The 19165-nt window shown below is 42.5% G+C and overlaps 1 protein-coding gene across 1 annotated transcript; it reads left to right on the forward strand.

The window, feature by feature from the left end:
- The first annotated feature begins 986 nt into the window (after positions 1–986).
- On the forward strand, positions 987–3039 carry LOC125523768 (uncharacterized). Its single transcript, XM_048688839.2, has 3 exons — positions 987–1901; positions 1989–2165; positions 2741–3039. The coding sequence occupies exons 1-3, from the start codon at positions 1227–1229 to the stop codon at positions 2783–2785; spliced, it is 897 nt and encodes a 298-aa protein (XP_048544796.1). The 5' UTR covers positions 987–1226; the 3' UTR covers positions 2786–3039.
- Positions 3040–19165: the final 16126 nt, after the last annotated feature.

Here is a 19165-nt window from a genome sequence, read left to right on the forward strand (position 1 = left end):
GTTTTGAGATGTCTCGTTATGAACCAATTTACGCCTTTCCCACCACAAATAGCAGGCTGATATGGCAATCATTTCACGCCATTTTGATTGCCCATAATACATAACTCCTGATTTGGCATTAAAAGTAAATATTCCAAAAGCGCCTCACCAGCATAGTCTACTTCACAAGCTGTGTCGATAATACCATCCATCCCTAGCCTCCTCCATACTTCTTTTGCCTTGTTGCACAGAAACAACAAATGCTTTTGTCTTCTGGTCCAGACGAGCAGACATGGTAATTGGGCAAAACCGTCAAATGTCTATTGGCTAGCTTAAAACGACAGGTAAGAGTGCCATGAAGCGTACGTCAAATAAATATTGTAACCGGGCAAGAGAGTTTCCGAATCCTATCCCAAGTAGGATTAATCGTGGTACATCCCATCCTATTGGTATGTGGCAACTTATTTTCATATTGATGATCCCATTCCACAAAGTAAGCAGACCGAACGAAAAACGTATCATTTTTTGTTGTAACATTATAATATATGAAATCTAGCATATCATGTTGCGAGATAGGGATCACGACTACTCACTGAACATCTATAGACCATAGGGTTTGTCTGAGAAGGTCTTCATCCTAAACATTAAGAACGGGGTCAACCAAATCTGCTACCTTACATAGCAACCGACCTCTCTTAGAAGTAATTATTTTACGATTTGCACAACTTGAAATCCAAACATCCTCCTAGATATTAATAATCTGACAATTCTCTACTCGCCAAATGTGACAAAATTTCAAGGTACTCACACCCGTCATAATACTTTGCCAAGTGAAGGAAGAACCCTTCTTTTAAGATCAAGAAGAAGCTTAGCTTAAGATGAAAACGTAGTACTGGTGTTAAAGTCGCAACGGCGACGATGTGAACGCCCACCTCCTCACGGCACAAAACCCCCGTGAAGCCGTTAAAACCCCACCCTTCCAGATCCCGCAGGACCCCGAGCGAAAAGGCAGCACCGCAATCTGGCCAGCCAATGAGGCACAGCCATGTCAGCAGAACCTCGCCACGTCCGCGCAGGATCATGGGGAAAAAGTGCCTCGCCTTTGCTGGCCCCGCGCCACCCTGCTCGCGGCCGCGGGAGATCCCCTCGCTTTCCCTCCAAATAGCTTCTCCCGTGCTCATGTCCCCATGCCTCTCGCCCATTTTGCAGGGAGCACCTTGAGGTAGCAGTAAAGTATTTCCGAGGCCATGGCTAGCGGCGGCGGCGGCGGCCGGCGGCGGGGGTCGCGCCGGGCCAAGGGGAAGAAGAAGAAGAAGACCAAGTACCTCAGCCTCAGCCGCCACCTCGCCAAGACGGTGGAGGTCCACAGGCCTGCCGAATCTCTGTCGGTGGAGGATTCTCTCCCGCCACCCTCGGCGTTGCCGTCGCCGTCGGCGGAGGAGGCGGTGGAGACGCCCGAGGAAGCATGCGGGCACGAGCAGCAGCAGCTCGAGCCGTTCGCGCTGCATCCTGAGGCGCCGTCGACTCTCTTCGCGGCGGCGCCGTCGCTGACAGACATCCTCGGCGTGTCCTCCCCCTCCTTTTCCGGCGGGGGCGAAGGGGGTTCGCCCTCGTGCACCCCCTCCCCGGACGCCTCCCCGGGGACTGCTGGCGGGGAGGAGGAGGACCTTGCGCGGCGCGCGCTCCGGGGGAGGGAGCGGTGGGTGTACTGCAGGAGCAGCTCCTCTTCGCCGAGCGCGGCCACTGCGACGACCACCACCTCATCCTCGTGCTCGTCGGCCGCGAGCACGGGCGCCGCCTCCGCGCGGTCGCCGCTGCTCAAGCTGGACTACGACGAGATCCTGGCCGCCTGGGCGGGCCGCGGGTCCCTCTACATCGGCGGCACCGCGGGCCACGTCACGCCCAAGCTGGAGCTCGATTCTGTAAGCCTGAGACCCCCCTTGTCTTTTCGGAGTCGGAGGGACGATGCGCGCTCGTGAATCCTGACACGGGGGTTTGTTGTGTTGCAGGAGGTGTTCGTGGATGTGGCGCCGCCGCCGCAGGCGGCGACGTGGAGCTCGCCGGAGGTGTCCGGAAGGGCGGAGCGGGTGAGGCGGTATAAGGAGAAGCGACATGCCCGGCTGTTCTCCAAGCGGATCCGGTACGAGGTTCGCCGGCTCAATGCCGTCAGGCGGCCGCGCTTGAAGGTAATTTTTCGCACCGCGTTCGTGCCGTATCTGAACTTGTCGCAGTTTCCTTATCGTGGCTGTGATCTACTAGCAATGTGCCTGTACATACTGCATCAGTAATGATCTCAACTGCAAAATTGCGTTGATGGGAATCTGGCATGGAGAGCATGTTTAGATTCTATACCTCGGGGAATCTGTGTAAATCGTGGAATAGAGATTCAGCTTCTGGTCCCAGCGACAATTGAATGAACTGATCAAACAGAACTGAAGCTCTCCACATGGCTAGGGAAAGATAGCCTCAAAATTATGGTCCCGTGCTGACCTTTTTCATTTGACGATTACAAAGAATACACACATCCTCACACATCACTTGAAGGAAATGAATACTGCGCCTCAATTATCTTTCTGCTCTTGTAGTACTTAATTTCTGGTAAACAGGAGACAATACATATACACCCCATGGTTCTTGCTTGCGCATTCGATATCTTTGGTGTGCAGACTAGTAATGCAGCACATGAGCTAGTTAGTTACTCCATTTTATTTCATCAATCTTGTTCTGACAAACAGTGTGCATCTTGTTTACTGACCTGCAGGGTCGTTTCATCAAGGAAAACGAAGGTGTTGCGATGGCCGATTGAGACGAGCTGCAGCCTTCATCATAGACCTTGCTTCATCCGGTTACAAGAATGGGTGATGAACCCATTCCATTCCGTCTGTAAAATGTAAATGATCAGGTTAGTCTCCAGGCTGTCATACCAAAACCGGATTTGTATCTGCTGTTTCCCGGCCAAGCTGCAAGCTCCGTTTGCAAGCTTTGTGTGCTCGGCGCGGATCGTGTTGTTTGGCAGTTTTGTTGTAGGATGAAAATAATATAACTTGATTTGGTCATAAATTCGCTCTGGCGCTGCACTTTTGATTCGGTTTGAGGTGAAGGTTCTGCAGTCTCGTGAACGTTCAGATCTTCAGATGATCAGCTGCAATTTGTCAAATCTATAATACATAAATAATTGATCCCCACTAAGTCTAATTCTCTTAACATGCAGCCCTTCACATCACCAAATGTGCCATGTCATCATCCACTAGAACTATTTTGTAGCACATGCATAACCCAATTTAATTATTCCATCTCCAATAGTCCAACGTATATGCATATTTTTTGTTCACATAGAATTACTTCCGAAAATAATAGCTTTCGACTTAGATCATTTCATGCATATAGAATGTATTCAAAATTAATTTTTAAAATCCCGCAGCAACGTGCGGGGAAGTCATCTAGTTAGTTGATGTTTATGTTTACACGAAGTTACGAATAAGCACCCTTCAGAATCTCGCGGTCTGTGCCGTCTGATCGGCGTAAAGATGAATTGTGTTTGTCAACACACGGGAAGATCATACACTGATTTGCTGGCTCAGGCCAAGAGTTTTCTGGTACTGTTGGGTGAAAAAGAGATTTGGTGCGTTGTGCCGTCCTGTATTTCTCTTCAGTCATCCGTGTTAAGAGTCATGTCACGTGATCGCTCGTCTGCTTTTGCTCTGGTCCACCTGTCAGTGACTTGGTTTTACCTGCATAGCTGTTCCCTTGTTCCTTCTTCGTGGCAGATATACTTGGGCCTATTTGTCAGTGGCGGCCGAGACCACCGGCTGCAGCGGTTTGGCCGCGTCCGAGGAGCAGCACCCGATGTCAAACTTGTTCGGTTCCCAGGAATTGTCATTGATGTCCAATTCTAAGCGTATGAAGTTCGACAAAGTTAATGGACTAACCCAAAAAACTGGTCTCCGGTCCCAATATTTCGGCCGAATCCGCCCCCAAACACAGAGCAACTACTAATTGAGGAGCGCTCCTTCGAGAGCCTCCGCAACAACCATATGGGGTGGGCTGAATCTCCTTCCGGAAATAGAGAGCAATTAATTGGGAAACGCTTCTTCGAGAGCCTCCCCAACGCCCACATGGGCCGGGCTGAATCCTCTTTCGGAAACAGAGAGCAACTAGTTGAGAAGCGCTTCTTCGAGAGCCTCCCCAACGACCACCTGGGCTGGGCTGAATCCCCTCCCAGGAACAGAGAGCAACTAGTTGAGGAGCGCTTCTACGAGAGCCTCCCCAACGAGCGCGCTTCCTCCCCAACAATCACATGGGTGGGCTGAGGGCGCGCCACATGTGGTTGGGTGAGAGCGCACCATGTGTCGTGCTCTGTGTGCTTCCTCTAGTTTTTTAGAAAAAATATGAACATGTTTTCGGCTTTTTAAACTGTTTTTAATTGACTTTGGTTTTTCAGCGGTCTTTCTTAGCTTTTTTAAAAAATAAAATCATTTTTTTGCGTGAAAAACACGTTTTTTCTCCTGAGAGGCATGGTTTTCCTTTCGCGAGAGGTATGGCCGTGCCTTTCGAAAACGAATCAAAAACATGCTTTCTCTTTATTTTTTTTCTTTTGTGAGAAGCATGGTTTTGCTTGGGCTCTTAGAAACGAAAAAAATGTGCTTACTTTTTTTTTCTTTCTTCCGTGAGAGGCCGTGCCTCTTGGAAACAGAAGAAACATGCCATTTTTTTTTCTCCCCATAGGCACAATTTTGCTTCTGTGAGAGACGCGGTTTGCTTTCGCGAAGGCACGGCCGTGGATCTGTGAAACGAAAAAGAATGTGTTTTTTTCGTGAAGCATGGTTTTGCATTCGTGAGAGGCGCGGTCGTGCCTATTGGAAACGGCTTTTAGAAAGGAAGAAAAAACATGTCCCCGGTTCGGTTTTTTCGTACGTTTTTTCATCTGTTTTTTCTTTTAAAAAAAGGTTGATCAAACCTATCAACATATGATCTAGTGTTAAAGATATCAGTGTGAGGAATCCAACGTGAAAACAGTTTAAAATTTGAACGCACCGCTTAAGAGATAAAACGTTTTGAATGAACGAATCTACAAGGAAAACGAAAACCCACAGGTTATGCACATACAGCACGCCACTTGTCACAGCTAGACCGGCCCATTCTATTTTTTTTACATTACAAGAAATATAAAAAATTAGGCAATTCCTAAACGGCGCCCGCTGCGCCCGTTATAGGCTCAGCGGTACAAGTCGCACACCCCCTTGTCCATGCTGGGCCGGCCCACGTTCAATTTTTTTTCTGTTTTAAAGAAAAAAAAAACAACACATGTACATGTCGTGGCTCGAACAAAGGATCACCAGGTTAAACGGTCGCTACGGTAAACAACCAGCTACCAGCCTTTTACATGTCTAGTTATAGCTTTTTACTTCTTTTGTTCTCTTTTCTTGCTGGAACGGTTTTGTTCCTTTTTTCATTTTTATTCATTTCCATTTTACTTTTTTATTGCTAAACATTTTTTTTAAAATACATGATTTTGCGTTTCAAATTCGTGAACCTTTTTTGAAATTTGATGAACTTTTTTTCAAATCTGATGAACTTTTTTCAAATGTGATGAACTTTTTCAAATTTTATGAACTTTTTTTTGAATGCGATGAACTTTTTTTTCAAATCCGATGAACTTTTTTCAAATGTGATGAACTTCTTTTCAAATTCGATGAACTTTTTTCAAATGTGACGAACTTTTTTCAAAATTTATGAACTTTTTTGAATGCGGTGAATTTTTTTAAAAATCTGATGAACTTTTTTCAAATGTGGTGAACTTTTTTCAAATGCGATGAACTTATTTTCAAATTCAATGAACTTTTTTCAAATGCGGTGAACTTTTTTCAAATCCAATTAACTTTTTTAAAATTCGATGAACTTTTTAGTCAAATCTGATGAACGTTTTTCAAATCCGATGAACCTTTTTTCAAATCCGATGAACTTTTCCAATTCAACGAACTGTTTTTTAAATTTGTGAACCTTTTGAAATTGATGTCCTTTTTATAATTCACTACTCTTTCGATTTTTTCGTGTTTTTTTTTCTGTTTTTTAAAAGTCAATGGTTGACCAGTCAACTGGTCAACCACGACCAATCACCGCGTTCGACCGAACGAGGAAACACGATCGATGGAACCAGTCAACGATATTTGTCTAGTTGTTGGGCCGGCCCACGAGCTCAGGCGCATGTGCGCTAGGATGCAGAACCAGCGCTTAAAGCGGGGAGCTCCTAGACAGCGCTGCAGGCGCCCGTTAAGCAGCTGGCGCCTGCAGCGTCGCGGGCATGGGCCGGCCCAACGCGCGCTTGCACTCGTTCGCTTTTGAAGTAAAAAATCAATAAAACCTGAGGATAGTTGGGGATTCGAACTCTAGGTCGCTTTGTTGCGAGTGCACCGCACTAAGCACCAGAACAAAGTTAGTAACTTTGTTGTCTTCTTCAAGAAAGCAGTTCTAGTTAACCTTTTCGTGCAGTAAAACATTAATATATACTCAATATAAATTATCTCAAAAAAGAAAACGTAAATTTGAAAAAAAGTTCATCAAATTTTAAGCAAAGTTCAAAAAAATGAAAAAGGTTCATCGATTTTCAAAAAAAGCTCATTGAATTCGAAAAAAGTTCACCAAATTCGAAGAAAAGTTCATCGGATTCGAAAAAAAGTTCATCGAATCCAAAAAAAAGTTCATCGGTTTTGAAAAAAGTTCATCGAATTCGAAAAAAGTTCATCACATTTAGAAAAAGTTCATCGAATTTAAAAAAGTTCATCGAATTTAAAAAAGTTCATGTAATCTGAAAAAAGTTCATCAAATTTGAAAAAAGTTCATGTAATATGAAAAAAGTTCATCGAATTCAGAAATTTTTTGCCAGATTTGAAAAAAGTTCATGTAATGGAAAAAGTTCATCGATTTTTTAAAAATTGTTCATCGAATTTGAAAATTTCATGTAATCTGAAAAAAGTTCATCGAAATCAGAAAAAGTTCATCGAATTTGAATACAGTTCATGTAATCTGAAAAGTACAACGATTTAAAAAAACATGACATTCTTTTAAAAAATCACGCATTAAAAAAACAAAAAAAGAAAAAAAAAGAGGGAAAAACGAATAAAACCGTCAAGAATTCGCGAACCAGAAGAAATAAAATTAAAAGAAAGAGTGACTTAACTTAACACACAACAAGCGCGATGTCGCGTCCGGCGTGGGTTCGATTCCAAGTTCTCTCGCGTTTTAACGTTTCCACAAAAAAAATGTGGGTCCACAGGGAATCAAACCCCCGACCCGTTCCTTACAAGGCCTCAACTCCAGTCACCAGGCCACCACCCCGCCGGGGAGAGAGGTACATTGTCTTTTTTCGCTTTTTTCAATTTCAGTAATTGTTTTGAAAATTTGCTTAACTTTTTTTTCCGAAATCAATGAAAATTTTCACATTTTTGGTGAACATTTTTTAAAATTCGATGATTTTTTTCAAAACCGAGGAACTTTTTTCAGATTTGTGAACTTTTTTAAAATCGATGAATCTTTTTCTATTTTTAATAAATCAATATTTTATTTTTATTTTTCACGAACATATTCAAAACTGTAAAAAAAACCCCAGAGGTTGGTCTTTTTCTTCAACCAGGAGTGCAGCACAGCCGAAAATACCCACTAAGGCAAGCGAAAGCGAACCCGGAGGAAACAAGTTTTTTAATGGGCCGCGGCCCGCTGCTGGCCGCTGTAGGCGTCACTTCTCTAACGGGCGCCTACAACGCCCAATAGGAGCTCGGGACAGCCTGAGCCCATCACCTCCAAAAAAAAAGAATATTGTCTGAGCCCCGGCGCCATCGCTAATTGACCTGAGGTGGCTCCCCTTGCCATTTTCAGCCTAGCCGGATCTCCTTGCCGTCGTACCTATTCGACATCCAACGATAAAAGCGATGCAGGATTTGGATGCATAAAAAATACAATGTTTTGAATAAACAAATCTAAAGAAAAAATGGAAACTCCTAGGTTTTTGACAAGTGACGCACATACGGTGCGCACATTCAGTCGAGAAGTTCTCCCGAGCAGCCAGCTAGCAAGCTGGCGCTCGCCTAGATGCAAGCTGGCCATAGCCCAATTGCGCAACAGTATTAAAAAAAGGGACGTTAAAATTGTGAGAAAAAAACTTTATGGTTTAAAAAAATCATCAATTTGAGAAAGTTCATGAATTGAAAATTAGTTTGTGAATTTGAAAACAAGTTCATGCATATATAAAAAAAATAAAAACATTTACAAAACAAATAAATGCTCATGAACTCACAAAAGTTCATAAATTTGGAAAAGGTTCATAAAGTTTTCAAAAGTTCGCATATTTGAAAAAATCTTATGAAGTTGAAAAAACGTACACATTTTTATATATAAAAGTTCATGAATTTGGAAACAATTGACCAAATTAAATAAAGTTAACAAAATTGCGAAATTCACGAGAATAAAAAAGTTATCTGTTTTGGAAATGTTCACAAAAACGAAAGAAAATTTACGAAATTGAAAAAAAATCACAAATTTGATGGTTTTTCATGTTTTTTCAGAAAAATGTTCACAACTTTTTAGATTAAAAAAGTAATAATAATCATGCAATGTATTAAAGTATCATCAAGACGTTTGATTAGAGGAGGACATAAGTCTTGAGAATGGCTACACGGAAGGGCAACTAGAAGTAAATCTGGAAACTGAAATTTCCTTTGAAACTGTGATGGTTCGCATGGAGACTATTAAGAGCATCTATAGCCGGACTTGGCAAATTCGGTCCCTCAAACAATTATGGACGTGTCTGAACGCGTCCGCAGACACTGACCGTGCACTCCATATATTTTCTTCTCCAAAGGAAGGGGAGAAGCTCTTGATGAAGCTATGTACCTAGGGTAGGGTCACGGACCTGTCCAGCATACCCTCCCCAAGGATATCTCTACAAAGAATCGGAAGCAGTCGAAGAGAAAACGTCATCCACTCGACCGTGGAGATGCATTCACTCGACCACCTTGAAGACACTCAACCACCAGAAGATGAGGAACCCTCCACTCTGCAACGGTCAGGATTTAAATCATAGCATTATGAACATTTATGGCTCTTTACTATAGACGTTACCAGTAATGCCTTTCCTTTATGAGCATTGAACCCTGTGTAACGGAGGGGAGCTGGGGTCCTGGCGCACTCTATATACGCCACCCCTCCTCTGGGACAAAGGTTCACATCTTTTTGTAAACTCACACACATATATAATCCAGTCGACCGCCTCAGGGCACCGAGACGTAGGGCTGTTACTTCCTCCGAGAAGGGCCTGAACTCGTAAAACTCGCGTGTACAACTCCTTCATAGCTAGGATCTTGCCTCCTCATACTTACCCCCATTCTACTGTCAGTCTTAGAGCCACGACAGTTGGCGCCCACCTTGGGACAGTTGTCTTAGCGACTTATTGGAGAAGTTGCAATTTTTTCGATCCCCATCATCATGATTCCAGGTGGAGGTTTGACTGAGGGCCGCGAGATCCGTCTCGGCGCGCTCGTATTTGTCGCCGACGACTCCGCTTGGCTTCAGGAGGCACCACTCGACGTCGACGCGCTCCCCGCCCGCGGGGCGACGCACTTTCACGCGTGCGTCCGCGGCGTCCTCCTGCGGCAACCGTCGACCCAGTACCAGTCGACTCCAACGGCTTTCCCCCTCCCTGCGACCCGCTGGAGCAAGCGCGCCGGCCGGTCGAGGCTTCAACGGTGGGTGAAGCATGCGGTGGCCTGCCAGTCCGCCACCCCTCAAGTCGCGGCGATCGAGCCCGACGAGTCTCTCTACGGCCTGTTCGATCTGTCGACTGGCTCCGTAGAGACTGCATCCGAGTGCGGCAGCAACGAATCGGCAGCGGAAGTCCTGGTGGTCAATGGACCACGCGGCCCTCCTGGCTTCGATCGTGAAGACAGAGGTGATGGGAACGACGGTCCGTCACGCATTCATGAGGAGTACCGCCCCGAGCCTATCTCCTCGCAGCAGAGAGAAGAACTTCGTCGCCGAAACATGGATGCCCTACATACTCCTATAGTTGGAGATACACCCGAGGCCCAGGCCTTGGAGCAGGCTCGCCTGGCCAATCTGGCTGAGCGCACTCGGCTGAAGAACCTTGATGTCTACTACACAACCTTCTTCTTGTAGACGTTGTTGGGCCTGCAAGTGCACAAGTTTGTAGGACAGTAGCAAATTTCCCTCAAGTGGATGACCTAAGATTTATCAATCCGTAGGAGGCGTAGGATGAAGATGGTCTCTCTCAAGCAACCCTGCAACCAAATAACAAAGAGTCTCTTGTGTCCCCAACACACTCAATACAATGGTAAATTATATAGGTGCACTAGTTCGGCGAAGAGATAGTGAAACAAGTGGTATATGGATAGTAGATAAAGGTATTTGTAATCTGAAATTATAAAAACAGTAAGGTAGCAAGTGATAAAAGTGAGCGTAAACGGTATTGCAATGTGTTGAAACAAGGACTAGGGTTCATACTTTCGCTAGTGTAAGTTCCCTCAACGATACTAACATAATTGGATCATAAAATTATCCCTCAACATGCAACAAAGAGTCACTCCAAAGTCACTAATAGCGGAGAACGAACGAAGAGATTATGGCAGGGTACGAAACCACCTCAAAGTTATTCTTTCCAATCAATCCATTGGGCTATTCCTATAAGTGTCACAAACATCCCTAGAGTTCGTACTAGAATAACACCTTAAGACACAAATCAACCAAAACCCTAATGTCATCTAGATACTCCAATGTCACCTCAAGTATCCGTGGGTATGATTATACGATATGCGTCACACAATCTCAGATTCATCTATTCAACCAACACAAAGGACCTCAAAGAGTGCCCCAAAGTTCTACCGGAGAATCACGACGAAAACGTGTGCCAACCCCTATGCATAGGTTCATGGGCGAAACCCGCAAGTTGGTCACCTTAACATACATCAAGTGGCACGTGGTATCCCATTGTCACCACAGATATCCACGACAAGACATACATCAAGTGTTCTCAAGTCTTTAAAGACTCAATCCGATAAGATTACTTCAAAGGGGAAACTTGATTCATTACAAGAGAGAAGGGGGGGGGAGAAACATCATAGGATCCAAATATAATAGCAAAGCTCGCGATACATCAAGATCGTATCATCTCAAGAACACGAGAGAGAGAGAGAGAGAGAGATCAAACACATAGCTACTGGTACATACCCTCAGCCCCGAGGGAGAACTACTCCCTCCTCGTCATGGAGAGCGCCGGGATGATGAAGATGGCCACCGGTGAGGGTTCCCCCCCCTCCGGCAGGGTGCCGGAACAGGGTCCCGATTGACTTTTGGTGGCTACGGAGGCTTCTGGCGGTGGAACTCCCGATCTATCTTCCGTTTTGGAAGTTTTAGGGTATATGGAGTTATATAGGCACAAGAAGCACGCCAGGGGAGCCACGGGGCCCCCACGAGGCAGGGGGTGGGCGCACCCCCACCCTCGTGGGCAGCTCCCGTATCTTCTGACATGGGGTCCAAGTCCATCGGGTGTGTTTCCTTCTAAAAATAACTTCTCCAGTTGATTTCGTTTCGTTTCGACTCCGTCTGATATTCCTTCTCTTCAAAACACTGAAATAGGCATAAAACAACAAATCTGGACTGGGCCTCCGGTTAATAGGTTAGTCCCAAAAGTAATATAAAAGTGGATCATAAAGCCCAATGTTGCCCAAAACAGTAGATAATATAGCATGGAGCAATCAAAAATTATAGATACGTTGGAGACGTATCAAGCATCCCCAAGCTTAATTCCTGCTCGTCCTCGAGTAGGTAAATGATAAAAAGATAATTTTTGATGTGGAATGCTAGTTGGCATAATTTCAATGTGATTCTTCTTAATTGTGGCAAGAATATTCAGATTCTTGAGATTAAAGACAAAAGTTTATATTGACATAGAAATAATAATACTTCAAGCATACTAACTAAGCAATTATGTCTTCTCAAAATAACATGGCCAGAGAGAGCTATCCCTATAAAATCATATAGTCTGGCTATGCTCCATCTTCACCACACAAAATATTTAAATCATGCACAACCCCGATGACAAGCCAAGCAATTGTTTCATACTTTTGATGTTCTCATACTTTTTCAATCTTCACGCAATACATGAGCGCGAGCCATGGACATAGCACTACAGGTGGAATAGAATGGTGGTTGTGGAGAAGACAAAAAGGGAAAAGATAGTCTCACATCAACTAGGCGTATCAACGGGCTATGGAGATGCCCATCAATAGATATCAATGTGAGTGAGTAGGGATTGCCATGCAACGGATGCACTAGAGCTATAAGTATATGAAAGCTCAACAAAAGAAACTAGTGGGTGTGCATCCAACTCGCTTGCTCACGAAGACCTAGGGCATTTTGAGGAAGCCCATCATTGGAATATACAAGCCAAGTTCTATAATGAAAAATTCCCACTAGTATATGAAAGTGACAACATATGAGACTCTCTATATGAAGAACATGGTGCTACTTTGAAGCACAATATATGAGACTCGCTATATCATGGTGCTACTTTGAAGCACAAGTGTGGAAAAAGGATAGTAGCATTGTCCCTTTTATTTTTTTATTTTTTATTTGTCCTTTCCTTTTTTTGGCCTTTATTTTTTTATTTGGCCTTTCTTTTTTATGGCCTTTCTCTTTTTTGGGGACAATACTCTATTGAATGATGATCATCACACTTCTATTTATTTACAACTCAATGATACAACTCGATACTAGAACAAAGATATGACTCTATATGAATGCCTCCGGCAGTGTACCGGGATGTGCAATGAATCAAGAGTGACAAGTATGAAAGAATTATGAACGGTGGCTTTGCCACAAATACAATGTCAACTACATGATCATGCTAAGCAATATGACAATGATGGAGTGTGTCATAATAACCGGAACGGTGGAAAGTTGCATGGCAATATATCTCGGAATGGCTATGGAAATGTCATAATAGGTAGGTATGGTGGCTATTTTGAGGAAGGTATATGGTGGGTTTATGGTACCGGTGAAAGTTGCGCGGTACTAGAGAGGCTAGCAAAGGTGGAAGGGTGAGAGTGCGTATAATCCATGGACTCAACATTAGTAATAAAGAACTCACATACTTATTGCAAAAACCTATTAGTTATCGAAACAAAGTACTACGCGCATGCTCCTAGGGGGATAGATTGGTAGGAAAAGACCATCGCTCGTCCCCGACCGCCACTCATAAGGAAGACAGTCAATAAATAAATCATGCTCCGACTTCGTCACATAACGGTTCACCATACGTGCATGCTACGGGAATCACAAACTTCAACACAAGTATTTCTCAAATTCACAACTACTCAACTAGCATGACTCTAATATCACCATCTCCATATCTCAAAAACAATTATCAAGTATCAAACTTCTCATAGTATTCAACACACTCATAAGAGAATTTTATTATTCTTGAATACCTAGCATATTAGGATTTTTAAGCGCATTACCATGCTATTTAAGACTCTCAAAATAATCTAAGTGAAGCATGAAAGTTCATCTATTTCTTCAAAATAAAACTACGACCATGCTCTAAAAGATATAAGTGAAGCACTAGAGCAAATGACAAACTACTCCGAAAGATATAAGTGAAGATCAATGAGTAGTCGAATAATTATGCAACTATGTGAAGACTCTCTAACATTTAATAATTTCAGATCTTGGTATTTTATTCAAACAGCAAGCAAATAAAAAGAAAATGACATTCTAAGAATAGCAAACATCATGTGAAGAAGCAAAAACTTAGGATCAACCAGTACTAACCGATAGTTGTTGAAGAAGAAAGGTGGGATGCCAACCGGGGCATCCCCAAGCTTAGACGCTTGAGACTTCTTGAAATATTATCTTGTGGTGCCTTGGGCATCCCCAAGCTTGAGCTTTTGTGTCTCCTTAATTCCTCTCATATAACAGTCTCCCTAAATCTCAAAAGCTTCATCCACACAAAACTCAACAAGGACTCGTGAGATAAGTTAGTATAAACCATTGCCAAAACCTTATCATACTCTAATGTAGCAAATCCCTAAAATTATTATTCAACATTGAACACTAAATTCCTCTGCATATTTAATAGTACTATCCTCAAATAGAATCATTAAAGAAGCAAACATATGCAAACAATGCAAACATAACAGCAATCTACCTAAACAGGATAGTCTGTAAAGAATGCTGCAACATCCATACTTCCCTAGCTCCAAAAATTATGAAAGAAAAATCCCACTGTAGTAAATTTATCATAGCTTAATATGCAAAAGGTTTAAACATTTTATCACATTCTGAATTTTCTAGGGAATTATTGCAACAGCGGTAAACTTTCTGTTTTCAAACAGCGACATGTATACTTGTAACATAGGCATAGTAAAGACTATCAATGCCACTTTTATTGAAATAAAAGATGCAAAACATTGTTCTAAATAATGGCAAGCAAATCCTAACAAAACAAATTGACGCTCCAAGCAAAACACATATCATGTGGCGAATAAAAATATAGCTCCAAGTAAAGTTACCGATGAACGAAGACGAAGGAGGGGATGCCTTCCGGGGCATTCCCAAGCTTAGGCTCTTGGTTGTCCTTGAATATTACCTTGGGGTGCCTTGGGCATCCCCAAGATTAGGCTCTTACCACTCCTTGTTCCATAGTCCATCGAATCTTGACCCAAAACTTGAAAACTTCACAACACAAAACTTAACAGAAAACTCGTAAGCTCCGTTAGTATAAGAAAATAAATCACCACTTCAAGGTACTGTAATGAACTCATTATTTATTTATATTGGTGTTAAACCTACTGTATTCCAACTTCTCCATGGTTTATAAACTATTTTACTAGCCATAGATTCATCAAAATAAGTAAACAACACATGAAAAGTAGAATCTGTCAAAAACAGAACAATCTGTAGTAATCTCAATCAAACGTATACTTCTGGAACTCATAAAATTCTCAAATAAATTGCTGGACCTGAGGAATTTATCTATTAATCATCTGCAAAAATAATTAACTAAATATCACTCCAAATAAAAATGGCAGTAATTCTCGTGAGCGCTAAAGTTCTGCTTTTTACAGCATGATCGCAAAGACTTTCCCCAAGTCTTCCCAAAGGTTCTACTTGGCACAAACACTAATTAAAAGCATAAAACCACATCTAAACAGAGGCTAGATGAATTATTTATTACTAAACAGGAACAAAAAGCAAGGAACTAAAATAGAATTGGGTTGCCTCCCAACAAGCGCTATCGTTTAATGCCCCTAGCTAGGCATGATGATTTCAATGATGCTCACATAAAAGATAAGAATTGAAACATAAAGAGAGCATCATGAAGAATATGACTAGCATATTTAATTCTAACATAATTCCTATGCATAGGGATTTTGTGAGCAAACAACTTATGGGAACAAGAATCAACTTGCATAGGAAGGTAAAGCAAGCATAACTTTAAAACTTTAAGCACATAGAGAGGAAACTTGATATTATTGCAATTCCTACAAGAATATGTTCTTCCCTCATAATAATTTTCAGTAGCATCATGAATGAATTCAACAATATAACCAGCACCTAAAGCATTCTTTTCATGATCTACAAGCATAGAAAATTTACTACTCTCCACATAAGCAAAATTCTTCTCATTCGGGATAGTGGAAGTATCATAAGAGACTTGGATACTATAAATTGGTTCCACATTAAAAGAGTAATGTTCAGAGAAGGGGTAATCATAATCATGAAAAGTTTTATAAATATAATCACTACTTTTTATAGCATATGTATCATCACAATAATTATCATAAGTAGGAGGCATGCTATCATCATTATAAACTTGCATATCAAAACTTGGGAGACTAAATATATCATCTTCATTAATCATAGCTTCCCCAAGCTTGGGACAAACATTAATTGCAGCAAATATATTCTCAAATATGTCATCCTCATCAAACATAGCTTCCCCAAGCTTGGGCCTTTTCATATCATAAGCATAATCATTCTCATAATTAATAGCATGGATAGCACCAATAGTATAGCAATTATTATATTCTTCCAAGCAAGTGCCAAAAAGATTTTCAAGATCATAAGAAGTATCATTGTCTTCCACAATTGTATTTTCATGAGGCACAATAGTAATAGGAGCAACTTTATTTGGGAGAGATACATTTTTACCTCTCTTCCTTTTTCTTTTCTTCTTCTTCACCACATCATGTGTGGGTTCAATCCTCTTTTTGGAGCTCCTTATTAATGAGATTGGTTGAATAGGAGGCTCCTCCTCGTTGCCTGATTCATCATAAGAAATAATAGGAGGATATTGGGAAGTCTCTTCCCTTTCATTAGTATTCTCTTCATCTTCTAATTGTTTTCTTTTCTTTATGTAGTTGGCAATATAAGGATTATCAATGCAATTCACCGCACAATACATATAAATTTTCTCTAGATCAAAATCAAGAACTCTATCAAGATTGAACTTTGGAATACCCTCAGTTATACGTTTCATTTCTTCATAACCCAAAAGAAGGCTAAGCTCTTTATGATGCTCAAGGGTAATCAAATTATCACAATGTTTGGACACGACTTGATCATGAAACAAATAGTATTGGAGCTTTAAATGACCATGTTCATTGCAAAGTTCACAAGGGGCACGAAAAATATTGAATCTTTCAGCACACTCATCTAGGCTTTCTTGCAACGATTTGGTTTCTAAGTACTTATGCCTCTTGCAATATCTATCTTCCCTATTTGGTGTGTACTTGCAAACCCAGTCTACTCCACAAAAATTGACATGTTTATAGGAGGCATTTTCATCATAACTAGTGCAATCATCATTAGTATTATGGATATTCAAAGAATTCGTACTAACAACATTGCAATCATGCTCATCATTCAAATATTTAGTGCCAAACATTTTATAGATTTCTTCTTCTAGCACTTGAGCACAATTATCCTTTCCATCATACTCACGAAAGATATTAAAAAGATGAAGCGTATGAGACAAACTCAATTCCATTTTTTATAGTTTTATTTTATAAACTAAACTAGTGATAAAACAAGAAACTAAAAGACTCGATTGCAAGATCTAAAGATATACCTTCAAGCACTCACCTCCCCGGCAACGGCGCCAGAAAAGAGCTTGATGTCTACAACACAAACTTCTTCTTGTAGACGTTGTTGGGCCTGCAAGTGCACAGGTTTGTAGGACAGTAGAAAATTTCCCTCAAGTGGATGACCTAAGGTTTATCAATCCGTAGGAGGTGTAGGATGAAGATGGTCTCTCTCAAGCAACCCTGCAACCAAATAACAAAGAGTCTCTTGTGTCCCCAACACACCCAATACAATGGTAAACTGTATAGGTGCACTAGTTCGGCGAAGAGATAGTGAAACAAGTGGTATATGGATAGTGGATAAAGGTATTTGTAATCTGAAATTATAAAAACAGCAAGGTAGCAAGTGATAAAAGTGAGCGTAAACAGTATTGCAATGTGTTGAAACAAGGCCTAGGGTTCATACTTTCGCTAGTGTAAGTTCCCTCAACAATACTAACATAATTGGATCATAAAACTATCCCTCAACATGCAACAAAGAGTCACTCCAGAGTCACTAATAGCAGAGAACGAACGAAGAGATTATGGTAGGGTACGAAACCACCTCAAAGTTATTCTTTCCAATCAATCCGCTGGGCTATTCCTATAAGTGTCACAAACAGCCCTAGAGTTCGTACTAGAATAACACCTTAAGACACAAATCAACAGAAACCCTAATGTCACCTAGATACTCCAATGTCACCTCAAGTATCCGTGGGTATGATTATACGATATGCGTCACACAATCTCAGATTCATCTATTCAACCAACACAAAGGACCTCAAAGAGTGCCCCAAAGTTCTACCGGAGAATCACGACGAAAACGTGTGCCAACCCCTATGCATAGGTTCATGGGAGGAACCCGCAAGTTGGTCACCTTAACATACATCAAGTGGCATGTGGTATCCCATTGTCACCACAGATATCCACGGCAAGACATACATCAAGTGTTCTCAAGTCTTTAAAGACTCAATCCGATAAGATTACTTCAAAGGGGAAACTCGATTCATTACAAGAGAGAAGAGGGGGGAAGAAACATCATAGGATCCAAATATAATAGCAAAGCTCGCGATACATCAAGATCGTATCATCTCAAGAACACGAGAGAGAGAGAGAGATCAAACACATAGCTACTGGTACATACCCTCAGCCCCGAGGGAGAACTACTCCCTCCTCGTCATGGAGAGCGCCGGGATGATGAAGATGGCCACCGGTGAGGGTTCCCCCCTCCGGTAGGGTGCCGGAACAGGGTCCCGATTGACTTTCGGTGGCTACGGAGGCTTCTGGCGGCGGAACTCCCGACCTATCTTCCGTTTTGAAAGTTTTAGGGTATATGGAGTTATATAGGCACAAGAAGCACGTCAGGGGAGCCACGGGGCCCCCACGAGGCAGGGGGGCGCGCCCTAGGGGGTGGGCGCGCCCCCCACCCTCATGGGCAGCTCCCGTATCTTCTGATGTGGGGTCCAAGTCCATCAGGTGTGTTTCCTTCCAAAAATAACTTCTCCAGTTGATTTCGTTCCGTTTCGACTCCGTCTGATATTCCTTTTCTTAAAAACACTGAAATAGGCATAAAACAACAAATCTGGGCTGGGCCTCCTGTTAATAGGTTAGTCCCAAAAGTAATATAAAAGTGGATAATAAAGCCCAATATTGCCCAAAACAGTATATAATATAGCATGGAGCAATCAAAAATTATAGATACGTTGGAGACGTATCAAGCCTCCAGCGCGCACTCGACGATCGCGCTCGTCAACGTGCTCCTAAGTCCAGCCGACGCCAACTTTTTCCACCTCCGGCTCAGGTATACCGAACACCGATCCAAAACCTAGCAGCTACTGCCCGGATAGCAGAGTCGATTCAACCTTCCCAGTCAGAAGCTGGCCGAGGTCTGGCGCAGATCAGGGCCTTGCTCCGGGCAACAGGAGAGCAGAATACGGCCATGTCTCAGTCGCGGGATAGGATCCATAGCAGATTTGTGGTCGCAGATACAGTCCAGTTGGCCCATAGCCCGAGATCGCCCCCGAGGCGTGAGGGACGTGGAGAGCGGCATGATC

The sequence above is a fragment of the Triticum urartu genome, chromosome 7A (genome assembly GCF_056163025.1).
Source record: "Triticum urartu cultivar PI428250 chromosome 7A, HENAU_Tu73, whole genome shotgun sequence".
Classification (NCBI taxonomy): Eukaryota; Viridiplantae; Streptophyta; class Magnoliopsida; order Poales; family Poaceae; genus Triticum; species Triticum urartu.